Consider the following 17,465-nt stretch of genomic DNA (forward strand, 5'->3'; position numbering starts at 1 on the left):
TTTTCTCTTGACCAGTGCTCTGGTCAAGAGAAAATGATGATGGATGGTGTTTGATATTTTCTAACACCTTTGGGTGCAAGTAACTAAAACCCAAAATATATTGGTGTACTAAATAGCAATTTATTTTTTCTCATTTAATAGGAAGAATGGAGCTAGGTAGCTAGCTGCTCATGTCGGCTAAGTGCTTTAGCAGGGCCAGGACCAGTGACTCTGTGGTTCCTTGGCCTTTCCCTAATGACCGCTCAGTTTCAATCATCGTATCCCCATCTAGGGCAAGAAGGAGGGAGGGGGGAAGAGTTGGCGCTAGCCATAGCTGTATGAGTCATCGTGAAAGCAGAAACATTCTCATGTATACGTTTCATTGCTTGAAAACTGTTTCCTGGGACCACCCCTAACTGCCAGGGTGGAGACAGCCCGGGGAAAGGGCGTTGGGATGACTGATAACCAGCCTTGGGTCAGAGCTGCAGAATCCACAAGCTGTGCAGGTATTTTTCAAATGTGCAGCTTCATTTTTTTTTTTTTTCCAAGTGAAAAGGCTGTGATTCTCATCTGGCTAACTCCTAATGTATTTATTCCTGCCTTGTTTCTTAGAGTATGTTCCCAGCAGGTAAGAGAAAGCTGTAGCTCTACTGAGTCAGGACTCATTGGTTGCAAGTAGCAGAAACCTCAGTTACTTATCCAATATTTATTAATTAAGCACGTATTATATTCTAGGGACTCTCCTAGGCCCTGGGGATATCAGTGAACAAAATATTTTTTTTTAAAAAAAGCAAAAAATTTTAAAAAGGGCATCTCGTAGAACCCAAAGACAGAAATGGAGCAGGTCTCAAGAGGGTTGGAAACCAGGAGCTGAGAAGCTACTAGAATTCCAAGCAGATCTCTGAGCATATCTCCATCATTCTGCTCACTCTGTTTTCGCTTAGTTCTTAGTAAGCACAGAGAGTAGAAGAGGGTCAACCTGCATAGCCTGAGTTTTCATTATCTATTCATGCAAACAGCTCATGCTGAACCATAATCTCCAGTCCCAACTCTAAAAACTGAGGCAAAAGAATTTGAATCCACTGAGGCCAGAGATCGTCTTCCCCTGTGCGTGAGAGATGCACTTACAGGGGTCAGATAGAAAGGTGTCTCCCTCACAAAGCTTGCTGTTGCTGCCACCCACCTCCAGGCTTATTGGTACCTTTTAGACACTTTGTCCATGGTCCATGCCAAGAATCCCATCTGCCATCCCAGAGGTTTGAAGGTTCACCTTACCTTGAAGACCACATTTGTTTATCTGCCTGGGTCAAGTTTCTTTTGAATGTTTTCAAATCACTCTGGGGCTCTAATGTGTTGTATCTTTTTTTTTTGGACCCAGCTCTTGTCCCTGACTTCCCAATAATGGGAGAACTGAGGCTTACTTCACTTCAGACCAAGGCTTCAGAAACCCACACCTTCACTAACCAATTTGGTTTCAAAGTACACACTGCAGTGTGGGTCGAGATATTTTTTTATGACCCATATGAACCATAAGCTAGTGCGATACGACAGGTGGTGGTTTTTCTTAAACCTTCCCTTTGTTTTATACCAATGGGCATTTTTTCCATTTAGGGATAAGCTGAATTGCTGACCTGCTGCTGATCTGTTTCTCTGCAGGCTGTGGATTCCGCTCCTCAGGGAAGAGGATGGGCAGGCTGGGGCTCCTGGGGCAAGTCTCTGCTCTCATCCGCGTCTGCCACAGTAGGTGAGCAGTCATGTTGCTTTGGAATAAAGTTCAGAAGCCTAATAGGGTGTGATATTTTGATTGTAACGTATATTGATGGAGTTTAATATTAACCCATGAGATGCCCTTATTTTCTCCATTTTACAAATAAGAAACTGAGTCACCAAGCAAATTAACACCAAAGACAAGAATGTGTGGGTTGGGATTTGAAAACCATGTAGTATGGCTTTTAACCACTCTTAAATGTCTCTAAAAATGTTAAGATTTGAATTTTTATAATACATTCTTCAATCTTTTTTTTTCATCCCTTGACTTTTTTTAAGTGTACAACTTCACCTACTCCTTCAACAAATTTGAGGTATCTTGATAGAAAGCATTTAATCATCTGCACATTAAAATATAAATAGAACAAAATATGAAGATAGGAAGAATATATGTGATAAAGACTAGAGTTACTATAATAGAGCACTGCTATTAACTCTGGCTTCCTGGTGTGTGTGTGTGTGTGTGTGTGTGTGTGTGTGTGTGTGTATTATTTATTTATTTCTCATTGAATGATAAAATTTAGTTTATCTAAATAAATCTATTTTATTGGTTTTAAGTTTTTAAAGATACTTCCCATGTTTGTTCTTATACAAAAGAAAGTGTCTTTACCAGAGCAGGTTGGTTAAGAGATCCTCAGCAAAGGCAGCCATTTTTGAAGGTGGAGGATAAGGAGAAGGGCGGGGAAGCCATGGCTCACGTGGCTTCAGCTCAGGGCCATGAGGAGCTTGTGCACCAGGGATTGGATCAGTCATTGTTGCTTCTAAATCCAGAAGGGGTGGGAAGACCTTGAGGTGTCCCTCAAGGACTTCATGGTCCTCACCTCAGTGGACCATGGCCACAAAGAGCTTAGGGGCCTGATCTCTAACTTCATGGACCTTAGACTGCCTGGAGGGCCAGAGAGATTGCTTTCCCCTAATTCCATCTCCATCGAGTGTTGGTTTTCTCAGAAGGGATCCAGCAAGAAATAGCTAGAGGCCAAATACTGTCAGTCTCTGGTGAGATCCTGGGGAGCAGATTTTCCCTATTGCTAATGGAAGAAGGGGTCAGGGATGGCCTGGAAGCCACCTAGGCTGATGACAGAGTGAACCAAACTGAAGTGAAGGAGCCTGTTTGGCTTTCTGGGTACTCACAGGGTGAGGTGAGCACCTGCAGGCATCTTTCTTTCTTGGAAAAATGTGTGAGCTTCTCGTGGCCTTCCGATGGTCTCGTGAGTGGCTTGCTGTCTGAGCCAAGAAGTAAAAATGGAGAATCTGAAAGTTTCTTTAAAATTGGAATAAGTCATGGGAAAAAAATAATGTGGTCTCCAACATAATAGAGCTGTCTTCATGGTTTATATCATAAAATAAAATGTCCTGGCTGTTCCCAATTATATTAAAGTTCCAAACCACTGACAGTGAATTTGGTGCTTCACAAGGTTCTGTTAGAGGTGAAGGATTTACTTTCTCATTAAAATTTTAAATCCAGGGCTGGGGTGGTGGCCCAGCGGTAGAGCACTTCCCTAGCATGTGTGGAGGCCCTGGATTTGATCCTCAGCACCACACAGAAATAAATAAAATAAAAGGTATTGTGTCTGTCTACAACTAAAAAAACATTTTTTTAATTTAAGTACAAGTTTATTCCACACCAAGTAATCATCTGTCCTGTGGGTCACAGTTGCAAGTGCTTTTTGTGCATCGTTAAAGGTGCACCTACCTGGGCATGGTGGTGCACACCTATAATCTTGGGGTCACAGTAGTTGGAACTGTTTAGAGTTGGCAGGAGAGTGATTTGGAAAGTGGCACTTTCTTGCAATGAGCACAGTACCAAAGACCTGGTCCTGAGTGCTACTCACTTGTCATTACAGCAGATTGCCACTGCCTAGCTACCCCATGCACTTAACCTCAAGTTCTTTATTTGGAAAAGTGTGAGTCCATCCCATCTCAGGAGGCTGAGGCAGGAGGATCATGAGTTCAAAGCCAGCCTCAGCAAAATCAGGGTGCTAAGCAACTCAGTGAGATCCTGTCTCTTAAAAAAATACAAAATAGGGCTGGGGATGTGGCTCAGTGGTCAAGTGCCCCTGAGCTCAATCCCTGGTACCCGCCCTACACTGAGCCCCCCAAAAAAGTGCACCTGCCTATAACTGCTCCACCAATGGCTGGCCTGGCCAGCTGCCTGCCATTGCTTCTCATTAGCCAGTGGGTCTATCCAACCATTTGACAATGGGCTTTTCTGGACTTTATAAGGCTTTCCATCGAGGCTGGGGATGTAGCTGAGCGGTAGAGTACTTGCCAGTGTGCACAGGCTCTGGATTCAGTCCCCGGCACTGAAAAAATAAATAAAAGAGGTTTTTCACCTGCCAATAGATAACTTTCTGATTGGATTTATTATCCAGCATCTTCTTAGGTGTGTTATTGTAAACTGACTTTGGCACATCAACCTGGGTTTTAGTAGACTGTGCTCCAAGGCCTCTGGGTATTTTTTACCTGGTTCCAAATGCAACCAGTAGATGATGCTGACTCTACTGCTTAAAAAAGGAGGCTGAGCATGTAGCTCAGGGGTAGAGAGCACCTCTGGGTTCAATCCCTAGTGCCCCAAAACAAACAAGCAAAAATTATGGTGAGCTGGGCACAGTGGTGCATGCCTGTAATCCCAGGTACTCAGAAGGGCTGAGGCAGGAGGATCACCATTCAAGGCCACCAATTTAGACAGATCCTATCTCAAAGTAACATTTTAAAAGGACCGGGAATGTAGCTCAATGGCAGAGCACTTGCCTATCATGCACGAGGCTCTGGGTTCAATCCCCAGTACCACTAAAAAAAAAAAAAAAAAAAAAAGATCTGTGTGCCTTCCTGGACTATATGGCCTGTACTGAGCTCCTACCTTGGGACTGAGAAAGAAACAGCTTCCATTACATACAGACATCATATCAATCCCAGGGCTTTGCAGCATTAACAGTTTATTATCATAAGGCAAAGAAACTTATTGGAAAACAGAGCACTCACAGCAGTAGACAAGCTCTTGAAGGTTTGTAAATTGCCTGTGGAAAGCAAAGAAAGAAAATAACCACATGTTCAATTGCAATTGATTTCCACTCAGAAACCTCATGTTACCCCCAGGGTACTCCAGTTGCAGACAGGAGTGCAAAACACATAGTCCTTAACAAAACACAGAGCTGTCCATTGAACACTAGAAACAGAAGACAAAACTTCTTACAATTGTTGAAAAACTGGGGTCACAGTAGTTGGAACTGTTTAGAGTTGGCAGGAGAGTGATTTGGAAGGTGGCACTTTCTTGCAACGAGCCTGGTACCAAAGACCTGGTCCTGAGTGTCACTAACCTGTCATCACAAGACATTGCCACTGCTTAGCTACACCATGCACTTACCCTCCGTGAGACTCAAGTTCTTTATTTGGAAAAGTGTGGGTCTGAGAACTTAAGAAATTCTAAGGCCCTTTCCAACTTGTAGAAAGTGATTCTGATTCCATATTCTGCAGCTGTGTGTAGAAAGAAGCTGACATCTGTAACTACTTCATCAAGTGGAAAAATACAGAAAATTGGCCACCTGCTTCTCTAATTTTTTTTTTAATTTTTTATTTTTATTTTTTTTGTGGAACTGGGGATTGAACCCAGAGCCTCTCACATTCTAGGCAAGCACTCTCCACTAAGCCATGTCCCCAGCTCTTTTTTTTGTTTTATTTGTGAGATAGGGTCTTGCTAAGTTGCTGAGGCTGGCCTCAAACTTTTATCCTCCAGCCTCAGCCTCTCTGGTCATTGGGGTCCCAGGCGTATACCACAGCATCCAGCTTTCTACTCTATATTTGTTTATCTTATCTTTTACTTCACCCTTTGACCCTAGATTAAGGGGAAATGATAAAAAGTGGCCTTCCCGATGTGTATATGAAATCAAACATTTCTCAGTCAACAGATCTTTTCAGAGAGGCCTTAACTCTTGCATATGGTTTCTCTGCAGCCACGCTATCATCCCATTCTAAGAAGGCTTGATCATGTGTCTCCTGTGCCTTTGGACAAGTTTGTAAAATGCAACAAAAATATTTATTTTTCCAGTCAGAAACCAGAATAGGAAAGGTCAAAAGTATAGAAAAATGTAAAAAGAATATATTTTGATGATGATTCCAAAATGATGTTGTGACAACCACTAACTATGATTTCCCATAAGCACCTTAGAGACTCAACTCATTCTTAAGATTTATCACTAAGCTAAGAGTAATAGACCCATAATGAAAATGAAAGTCGACAGGCATGCGAAGGCAAAGCCTCCGCGCACAGCAGAGCGGTTTAGATCCAGATGCAACCAAAGACCTAAATGTTTATTTGAAATTCTAGTTTTGACGGTTTTATGAGTCTAAACACCTTATGCAAGAGTACCTGGGGTTGGCAGGATGGTATATATGGAATATATCTGATCTGTATATTTACTTTTCTCAAAATTACCATGATTCCCTTTTCCCATCCTCTCCCAAGATGCACAATTTTTTCCTGCTGCACATTTTAATGAAACCCTTCTACCAGCCCTGTCAAAAATAATGACAGTGTTTATTACAGAGAATGGCAAACTTGTCAGAATGGTACCACAGTGAGAACACTTCCCTGTGTAAATCACTATCAATAGCACATGGATTCATTTTTGAAGGTGACATTGCTGAGGATGTGGAAATTCTCAAGGATCGTTGCTAGAAAAGGTAATCAGATTGATGCTTGGAGTTTGCAATCTATAAATAAAGCGCAAGGGTGGATGAGTTTCTGTTGGGTGCTAGGCAACCATTATCAGTCCAGTTACACTTCTTGTCAACCTTGAACCTAAAGAAATGTGAGCATCTGATTACAGACTGAACCCCCACCATCATAATAGAGAGCGAAGACTTTTCCAAAAGAAGGTTGATTGGCTTCTTGCTGCACTTTTGACAGCTTTAATTGAGCACGGCAGCATTGACTCTGTTTTCCTAAACAACTGTTCTTTGCAGCTTTTTGAAATACTTTGAATTCATTGCCAAAGGAGTTTGAAATGCAGTCAGTGTTTTTAAATTGCTTGATTTGTACAATTCACCCAAAGGGAGTATAAGTGGGTGCAACTTTCAGAGGGCCTCTTAGCATTACCTATAAAGTTTTGAATGCTCAGCCGTTCCCACGGTTGATCCTTTGCAAAGTTCATTAACATATACATACAAAGGTGTTCAAAATGGAATCTACTCAGTGAATATTAACTGTGCCAGACACTGTCAGAGACACTTGAGATAAAGTAGTGAGCGAATGAGACAAAGGCCCCCTCCCCTAGTAGGGCTTCCATGATAGTGGAAGGAGATAAACAATAAACAGTGCACATAATGAATAGGAAGTTTACATAGAATGCCAGAAGGTGGTAAGTCTATAGAAATATATAACAAGTAAAGCGGATCAGAGAGGTTAGGAGTGCAGATGGTGAGGATAGATGTTGGTTTGGTGGTATTTCAACAAAGACTTGTAAGGGGTAAGGGAGTTCACCATCCATGAAAAACTTGAAAGAACTATGGGATTTTTTTTTGTTTCTTTGTTCATCCATAAAGAATAGTTAAAAAGTGATATAGTCATTCGTTGGAATACTATGCAGTCATTAAAAAGAATAGGGTAGATCATAATTCTAATTTGGATGCCCAAGAGAGGGACTGAGGCAGAGATTTCATGCACTCCACTCACTGTGACAGTGCCAAGGCTCCAGAAGCAAAGGATTAGGAAGCAGAACTGGATGGAGAGAGAAGCAGAAGTGCAGCACAGTTTGAAGCAGAAGCCGCAACCTGGGGAGCTTTGGGTTTGGGAGGACTCTTCAGAGACATCCCCCGATGAAGCACAGGACCGGGTCTTTGTATCACCAACTGCCCCACTGACCGGTCATTGTAGTACAGTTTTAGGAGAACCAACTCCCTGGCCAGGGCAACTCCCCGGGGAGGCGTTCCATTGAGGGCGACTGTCAGTAGAGAAGCTCCCGCATGGGGAGGAGGAGCAGGGTCCCAGGCAGCACACAGCGCCAGGGCTCTGTGCACAGGCTGACTCCCACACTTATTGCAGGTCCCAACCCCTGTGGCGGTAGAGCCTTTTTTTCCTTGAAAGAGGCCACAAGAAATAAGTGAGAGTTGTTATCTTTAGAAGGAAGAGTTTGACTTCAAGTCTTTTAGAAGCTTCAGTCACTCCTCATTTTGGAAGTCCCTCTATATCATAGCAAATACAATAGTGTGCACCCACACCCCTCATCAATATACCTGCACATAACTTTGTGAGTCAAATGTATTTAAATAGTAGTTGATCAGTTGACCTAATGTTGTGTTTTGAAGACATTAAGTAAATATTGATCCATTTCTAACTTGCAACCTTCTTTCATTGTTTTAAAGTAACAATTTTTTTCAGGTCTTAATTATTTCCATAGTCTCCTATAAACTCATAGACCCTGTCGCCTCTTATGCCACTGGAAGCTGTCTATACAGAAAGAGACTGGGTCCGCCCCCCGTGTCCATGTATCTATAATTTTTACATTTGCAAATTTATGAATTTTTATTTTAAAAATAAGCACATGAAAAGATACTCATTATCACTAATTATCAGGGAAATGGAAATCAAAAACACCATGAAATACCTCCTCACACCTGTTACAGTGACTACTATAAAAAAAAAAAAAAACAGATAAAACAGCTATGAGTTTCCATACCAAAAAGAAAAAAAAAATAGGAAATAAGTATTGGTGAGAACGTGGAATAATCGGAACCCATGTGTTCTGTTAGTAAAAATGTAAAATGGCATAGCTGCTGTGGGAAACAGTATATTCCTCAACAAATTAAAAGCAGAATTACTATATAGTCTAGCAATTCCACTTCCAATTATATACTCAAGAAAATCAAAAGCAGTATCTCAAAGAGACATTTGTACACTTGTGTTCATAGCAACATTATTCACAGTAGGTAAAACATGGAAGCAACCCGAGTGTCCATTGACAGATGAATATATAAGCAAAGTGTGGTCTATCCATACAATTGGAATATTATTTAGCCTCAAAAAGTAAGAAAATTCTGGCAAATGCTACAACATGGATAAACCTTGCAGAGAGTATGCTAGGTAAAATAAGCTAGCCACAAAAAGACAAATCCTGTGTGATTCCACTTATGTGAGGTACTTAGAGGAGTCAAAATCAGAAACGCAAAATAGAATGGTGGTTTCCAGGGATGGTAGAGAAGAAATGGGCATCACTGATAGGTATAGAGTTTCAGTTTCACAAGATAAGGCGAGTTCTGGAGATGGACGGTAGTGAGAGTTGTCTAACCTTGCCAATATATCTGTTACCATCGAACTATACACTTAGAAGCAGTTATAGAGGTACATTTTATGTTATGTACACTTTACCACAAAAAATATTTAGGGACAAAAATTCAACCAGTTATATCAAGGAAATTACATGGGATTTTTTTGTTTGTTTCTTTTTAAAATGTCCATTTTTAAAATAAAAAAAAAAGGAAAGAAAAAGAATTTGTATTAAAAAACATCTAAAAGAGAAGAATCCTCCTAATGAGTTAGCTGTTGCTTCTTGGGGTCCTTTAGCGGATGAGACGATGGAAAGTACCCACTGGCCTCTGGGAAGAACTGCTCTTGCTCCCCCACATTACCCACGTGGCCAGAGAGGACCTCCCACACGAGCCAATTACGTCAGCTTTTCATCTTTCCCTTCAAGGGGGTTTGTTCTTGGTAGAACTTACAAGAAGAAGGCTCCTGAGATCACAATGCTTTTGGAGAAGAAAATTTCTGTACTGACCTGTAAGATTGCACTGCAGTGTCTGAGAACCAGTCTGCACAGCACAGGAATGATCCTCAAGCATCCAGCTGTGCACCCCACCGCGTGGTTGGGATGGGTTAGAGTCAGGTTAACACCCATGGAGGTGACCTTCACCTTGCTCTGTGGTCAAGCTACGGTAAGTCTAGTTTGTTTTAGCCTAAAACACCCTTTTTAAAAGAAAAAAGCTCCTGACCAAGGATCTGATTTCCAAGGAGGTACGGAAATGAGACTAAAATGACATTTGGTCAACATAAATGACATCTAAAACCTTCTCAGTGTGACATAATGGGTACATATGTGGGTCTAGACTCTGAAGGACCAAGTTGGAATCCTGCACCTGTCACTCACTGACTGGCTCTGGGACCTTTTGTACATGATTTCCCCTTGACCAGGTCTCGGTTTTCTTGGGTGTAGAATGGGTTTCATAATATCCCTCTCCTCATAAAGTTGTTGAGAGGATTAAATGAGATAATTAGTGTACTGAAAATATTGAGCCCAGTGCCTGTAACATAGTACGCGCTTAATAAACGTCCATTGCAGAGGTTTCACCCGCCTCGTCCCCTATGATCTGGACCCCTGGGAAGTAGGTGTGACAAGTCTCCTATCAGAGAAGATGCAGAACACGCTGGTTAACTGGCTCACCCACATCAACTAGCTAGTGAACCTCAGAACTGGAATTCCTCCACCAGACTTCTGACTCCTAAGCTTGGGTTATTTTCCACCATGTCAGAGGTGGTGAACTAAACATCAGCCAATCATGCAACATTTATTTTAAAATGATTTCTACCACATTCTTTGCAGTACTCACCTTTTACTGCAATAAGAAAAGGGGTTCAGGATATTCCCCCTTTAGGCCATGGAATTTAGAGGGACTTCTTTTTCTTTTAGAATATTTAGGGTTCATGATGACATGAAGAAATTAACACAGAGATCTGTTGTTATTGTTTTTACTGGTAGAACCCAGTGAACATCTCTGGAAATTAATTACTCCTAATTGAAAGGTGACAGTAACTCCATATTATTATTTCCTTGCTCTGGGCACTAGATGTCACACTAAGTAAAGTTTTAGAAGTCACTCTTCAAAGTAGGGTGTGGCAAAATGTCTAAACCTAGCTATGAAAAAATTACAGCTTTTACAATAAAAATAAAGCTCAACTTTGTATTTCTAGTAGAATGCGGTAAAGATGTACTTGTACTAACAAAATTTTTAAAAATAGCGGCGAATCAGAAAATAGAGTAGCAGCCCATTTCCATGTCTGTTTTTAGGCACATTCCACTTATATGTACATGTAAACGGTATTTCCTTCCAGAGACAAAGTGATTGTTTCAAGAGGCAGCTATGCACACGTATCTGTGATCATGTGTGTCCAGAGATGAAGAAGGTACCCTTCCCTGGAGAAAGAACCAGATATGACCCTAACTTGCAAGAAGAGGAGAAGGTCAAAGAGAAGATGAGGGATATGAGGTTAATTAAACCTGAAATGGTCTCAGGGATGGATGTGCCATTACCTTTCTTGCTTGACTTAAGCAGAGAAGATGGGAGCAGATGGCCAACCTCCTCCAACTCGATTATTCCTTGATTGTGATTCTCAGAAATCTAGATGAGAATCGTGGGTTGAGATTTGGATGTACATTCTCCTTTTGGAAAATATATGTGTTTTTTTTTTTTTAAATGTTAAGGAACGTGGACCTGGTATGTAAATGAATTAGATTAAGTAATATCCTACAACTTGAGTGTTACCGAAACTTCAAAAAGTTTCCATTGAAATGCTTGGAATTCATAGATAGGAAGCTTAGAATTAACCCAAGTCAGGTTTAGCAGCTTATTTTTTCAAGTAACTCAATAATGAGTTGGAACTCTGTCTAATGATCTGCCTGTGAATATCGACACATTTTTTTTTCTCTTTGTAATTAAAGTTACAAAGTTTCTTTAATTTGGGGGGAGGGTTCTATATAATATATAATGACAGGTGATTTCCACTGGATATGCTTGGTAAATATCAGTGCCTTCTTTGTGTTAAGATTACAGTTGATGAAAACCACTCGTTGGGTTTGGGACTCATACATGTCATCCTCTTACCCAGGAAATGGACAGATCGTCATTTTAAGTGCTTTCTAGTTCTGAGTCATTCTGTTTTGCTCTCGACTCCTGCTGTCACTCGGGACTCCTTTCCCACTTATGAACATTGCTGCTGCCTTGTGTTTCAACAAGCTGAGGTCTCTGGAGAAATCTTTTATTTTCTCCCTGCGTGCCAAGGGGGATGGTGAGCCCTGGATGGGGACAGCCGTGCTGTTTGTCCTTTAAGGACTTAAGCAACCAGTAGGACCATCAGTGGGCTCTTCATTCCCCAGGCTTGGGAGCTCACCACAGCTCATGATGGGGCCTCAAGGGGGGAAATCACTCCAGAGCAAGTGGGGATGAGACCGTCTATCAAGTCAAGGGTTGGAATTTGTTCAGTGTGGATGGGACAACCATCCTGTATCTCTGTATTCACGAGTGAGTGATTGAATCCTTGCTGCGCTGGGATTTCAGAAATATAGGTATTGTCCCTGCCCAGGAGAGTAAAACCCATCCTTTCAGCCTGGTTCGGACCATTGCTACCTAAGACAAATTCTCAGAGCCACTTGGTGGCCTATGTGGCTTTTCTTTTTTGGGGATGTCAGCTCAAGACCCTTTGCAGTGACACTTGGAAGGAGCATATTCAGGCTCAGCTGATTTCAGTTCAACCAATATTTAACACCCTCAATGTGTTGGGGTCTACAAGGAATCAAAAAATGAATGACATTTGTCTCCCGTAAGGATAAGAGTAGCGCACTATTCATTGGCATGGTCTTGAGTTTGGAATCCCAGAGTGAGAAGCAAAGTCAGTAATGTGGCATCTGAGAGCGCTTCACATACACTATCTCATTTGCTTCTCCCAACAATCCACTGAGTAAACCTGAGTCACAGACAGCTTCTCCGAGGTCACTCACGCAGGCAGTGGGGAGGCTGAGCTCCTTTTGGAACCTACTTTGGAGGGATTCCAAAGCCTCTGCTGTGGGCCACTTTGTTGCAATCATGATGGATACCTAGGAAACTTCAAACAGCTCTGTAAGATCAGCCAAAGGGTTTTCAGACCACAGGCATCTAATGTGTGCACAAACCATATTTATATTTCCTGACAGGGCACGGCTTGACCGCAGTCAAAGAAAAAGCAGGGGCCACCCTTCGGATTCACAGTGTCAATTCTGGATCTTCTGAAGGGGCCCAACCTGAGACGGAAAATGGAGTCCCTGCAGGTGCGTGACGTGTGACTCTGGGCATGGGGTGGAGGGCTTTGGACTTTGTCATATCATGTGCATGACTAGAAGCTCCCTAAATTCAGATCAGCAAGATGAACTCTAGCAGGATTTTATTTTTTCTCTTTAGTTGCAGACGTGGCCGCAGATCAGGACCCTGCAGGTAACCCCCCAGCGTCCCCGGCGTCAGGTTCCCGGGGCATGCTGTCAGCCCTCACCAACGCGGTTCAAAGCACTGTGAGTCCTCAGCAGTTTGCTCTTCTCCCCGTGTCTCCCTTCTTTTGATATTTCCATTCACCAGTGACCTAGATACATCAGAGGAAAGATGGCCGCGCTCGTGACTTTGGATTATGATTTTGTTATGCTTCCTGCTGCAGAGTAGGTGTAACCTTGGATCCCAATAATAAGGGCAAAATGAAATACAGTTTTATGTTTGAAAGAAAGGAGCTGTTTAGAAGGTCCCTTTTTCAATCTGAATGAATAGTGTCCTTTCCTACTGCTGCAAGGACAGCCTCTGGTTGGAGGAGAAAGATGCTTTGAGAGCTGGGACAGATGTTTTTCCTGGGTGGTCTCTTGCTCTTGATCCTCAATTTTAAAAAATCATAAAACCATTCAAATTTTTTTTAAAAAAGAACCACTTATTAACATTGCACTGTCTTATGTTTTAACAGTAATAGCCCAGATATATTTCTGAATGTTTCCAGACAAATCTGTGTCCCTCCTACTAAAGGAAGCTTATCATTGTCACCTAAACACTGATGCATGGTGAAAAGGGGGGACCCCACCTGACTAGAGGCCGCTAGCTGTCCTGAGGGTCAGGGAGAAAGATATTTTCAACAATCTAGAACCAACTAGCTAGTTTTTCTAGAAATATGGATCGTGTCCCATTCGTTCATTCATTTGCTCATTCATTTTGAAAAAGGAATGTATGCCCTTCACTGTGCACCTAGAGCCCCCTCCACTGGACACTGGGCATAAGCTGACAAACAAGAAGGTGCCATCTCTTTCAGAGTGCAGCTCAACAGACAAATTCAGTGTACTGTGGGAAGAAGAGGAGGCTAGAGACAAACATAGGAGGGTACCTTACCCAGACTTTGGGGTCAGGGCACCCCAGAAATACAGAAAATCACTCCTCCTCTCCTTCCTCCTTGACCTCTACACTGGGCATGGTGAGAGAGGAACAGCAAGTATGTTTTGGGAGTCACTTAGCAATGCAAGTCAAGTAGTCATGGGAAATGTTATGGGACTGGGGATGGTGGAGCTCTTTCAGCATCTGGTATCAGAAAGGAATTCATGGCCTCTCTGAGCCACCCTACAGGGTGCTCTGAGTGTGCCTCCAGCATCCCCAGCTCCCATTCTCTAACTTTCTTGACCCCCTTTCCCCAACCTCAGACACCCGCAGCTTACACTTACTCAATGTCCCTATGAATTGCCAACATCCTACCATCCTCCAAAGTGTGTACATTTTTAAATCTCTTTTCCAGCATGGTTACTGATTAGCCCCCACATCTGAAAACAAAGTCTGACAATCCAAGATGGAAATGATTAATAAGGTATATTAATTCAGTGAAGTTGAACAATGCTATTTAAATAATTATGAAGGTTGGAAAATGTACATTGATAATAATAATACAATAGATCATTTTCATGTAAATTGGGAAAAATACAGATATGCACATTATAATTACAGTTATGCAGTGGGAGCGTACATACAGAAGATGTGTCAAAAATGTATACAGTTCTGTGCGCTTAAACAGTTTGTGTAAGTCTTGATTGTTTTAATGGTTTTAATGGAAAACAATAGCTGACAAAAGGATTTTCAGGGCGATAACTGTATAATAGAACAGTTTCTAAAGCCAGAAGCACACGCAAATCAACCTGTCTTATTTCATGAATCTATTAATTATAGGTGGGTCATGCTAGTTCCTGAAAGTATGCAAGAGCCATCTGACACAGCCCGAGGGTCCTATACTCCAGGGCCCTAAATTAAAGAATTCCCTAAAAAGTCAGGAGTATTTGACATTTTAATAAACTGCTCAAAAAAAAAACCTCTATTACTTGGGTTAATTTCTTTTTCAAACAAAAACAGCAATTAGGTCACCTGTTAATTTTAGATCTTAGATATATATCTATTCATATACACAGAGCAAATATAATTAATCCCCATTGTGCTTTGGTTTTTTTCTAAGCATCATTTTTTAATAACACTGCATGCCCTATGAATTATATAACATATAGTTTTTCGAGGAAAAGAAAATCGGATTAAATGGATGATAAATCTCCTGGTGAGAAAAAAATGTGGCTTTATATTGATTTTAATATTTGAAGATAGTGTCAGTTACCTAGGAGCTGCTGACTGCTGCAGAACAGCAAAATGTAAAAAAAATCTAATCTCATGCAATTATCTCATCTGCAGGGCAAAAGTGTCTTAACTGGAGGTCTCGATGCTTTGGAATTCATTGGCAAGAAAACCATGAATGTCCTTGCAGAGAGTGACCCAGGATTCAAGCGGACCAAGACACTCATGGAGAGAACTGTTTCCTTGTCTCAGGTTGGACTATATACTTTGGCCATTTTTTTCTTCCAGTCAATAGAGTAAATACACTTTTTAAATTTTTTTAAATAGATCATGGAAAGCACATGTTCAAATTCAAATGGCACAAAAAGAGTTGAACGAAAATTGAGTTTCTGATACATCCATTTCCCTGTTGCTAAATTTCTCCAGGGGGCAACCACTGTTGACAGTTTTTAGGCATGCTGCCAATTATACAGGTACAGATACATATAGATGAGGCTGTGCATAATTATATAGATATATAAATACATATGTGGACAGATAGATATGGGCACATACATACACACATACTTTCTCAACCAAATAGTAGATATTAATCACACTCTTTTGTATTTTATTCACTCAATGATTTCTTGAAGCCTATCCCATTTATGCCACTGTATGCATCCCAGATCTACATACACTTGGTTGCATGACCTTGAATGGATTCCTTAGTCTCTCTGTGGCTCATTTTACTCATTTGTACTCTGGGGTTAACATCATACTTACTGATGACATTTTTGTGAGGGTTGAATGAGTTACAGTAGAACCGATTCCAACCTACGTGTACATATATGTGTGTATATACAGCTACATGTATAAATTTTTTTCTCCTTAAGATAATGATGATGTAGGATGAAATGAGACTGAGTCCAGAAACTGGCTAACTCTGACTTCTTTGGTTGTGAAATGAGAAACTGGACGAGGTCAGTTCCCAGATCACCCTAATTTCCATACCATTGTCACAATTCTGATCATATCTGCGTGCAATCTACCATTACAAAGTAGCACTGCTCATAGAACTGTGTCACCCAAGAACCACATTAGCCATCTGCAGGGCTTGTTGTAATTACACACGGCTGCACCATTGTGGCAGGTTTGGTTCAGAACATTCTGGAGCGCACCTGAGCATTGCACCTGCAATTTGTATGACTGCTTCAGTTGGGTCACTGTAACACTTTTACCCTCTGCTATTTAGACCCATCTCCATTTTTTTTCCCCAGAGGGAAAAGCAGAACCAGCATCCCTCATCAAGGGAATTATCCTTTAGGTAGCTTTAATTACAGTCCTCACTTGTGAGTGAATTCTGATCCACTCCGCAGTGATGTTTTCCCTTTACCTTCCATTTCGTCTCTTCCTCCCTCTATCCCAAAGCACCCATTTAGAGATGGTAGTTGGTAGAGAAAGGAAGCAATCTCAGACTCACTCTGCTATTTTATGGTACCACCATCAGGCCCTGAGATCAGTGGGGGTCGTTGAGTTTCATTGCAGATATTAAAACTTTCCAGTGATGGTTTCATTGGGTTGTTTTTAAAACTTTAAAATTCAGAACCTGTACTAATTTAGTCTTAAAGATAGACAGGAGAGAGAATTCTTTCTGCAGAATTCTTTCATGACTAACAGCCTCGGGAACCCCAAAGGAGAATGAGGCCGACTGTTTTATTGGCACACAGTAAACACCAGGCTCTGTTCTTAGATGATCTGCCCCCTGTGCCCTTCTGGTGTTGACCAGTATATTGATGGTGCTCTCCACAGATATTAAAGGGCCCCATAAACTTAATGCCCCCGTAAACTTAATGAGAAATCAAAGATGCTTAAAATCAAAGAAGGCAAGTGCAGAAAATTGGAAGTGACTGATAGACTTGTGTTCATTTTGCTGTCTTTTTATTTAAAAAAAAATAAAATTACTGGAGAAAAGTTATTGACGTGCACAGAAATGCAAGTTCACAGTCTTATTTCTAAAGACTAGCCAAAGCATCTATAAGCCTATTTTTATTTAGTATCTGGTGATGAACACATTACGAGTTTATAGTTATCAATTCTTTTTACTGAAGATGTCAAATAACTTCATACACAAAAGATTCAAAGTAATGTAAGCGAGAAAATCAGATCAGCTTATTTCTGCTTTGAAGTCTGCCTAGGTGCGGAATTCACAGTTAATCTTGTCACAAGAGATTAGACTTTCCCAGTGTGCTTAAAACTTGCTCAATATAGACAATTTGGGCATTTTAAAAAATAGAAAAGTTAACCACACATGTGGGAAACACCTCTGGACACCATTGTGAAGTCTTTGGTGAGCTTCTTTCCCATCTCAT

General features: G+C 41.2%; 1 protein-coding gene across 5 annotated transcripts in view; it reads left to right on the top strand.

Annotated features, from left to right (window-relative positions):
- The window catches only part of Fam114a1 (family with sequence similarity 114 member A1), a 60,970-nt gene that overhangs the window by 17,547 nt on the left and 25,958 nt on the right, over nt 1-17,465 (top strand). For 4 of the 5 annotated variants that reach the window (XM_076864231.2, XM_076864229.2, XM_076864230.2 and 1 more), the window contains 4 exons: nt 1,636-1,723; nt 12,702-12,815; nt 12,946-13,052; nt 15,232-15,366. In XM_076864231.2, coding sequence (XP_076720346.1) covers nt 1,636-1,723; nt 12,702-12,815; nt 12,946-13,052; nt 15,232-15,366 — 444 coding nt within the window. Of the gene's footprint in view, nt 1-1,635; nt 1,724-12,701; nt 12,816-12,945; nt 13,053-14,299; nt 14,369-15,231; nt 15,367-17,465 lie in introns of those variants that run through there. The other variant, XM_076864233.2, reaches the window with a different exon arrangement.

This window comes from Callospermophilus lateralis, chromosome 8 (genome assembly GCF_048772815.1).
Source record: "Callospermophilus lateralis isolate mCalLat2 chromosome 8, mCalLat2.hap1, whole genome shotgun sequence".
NCBI classification, from domain to species: Eukaryota; Metazoa; Chordata; class Mammalia; order Rodentia; family Sciuridae; genus Callospermophilus; species Callospermophilus lateralis.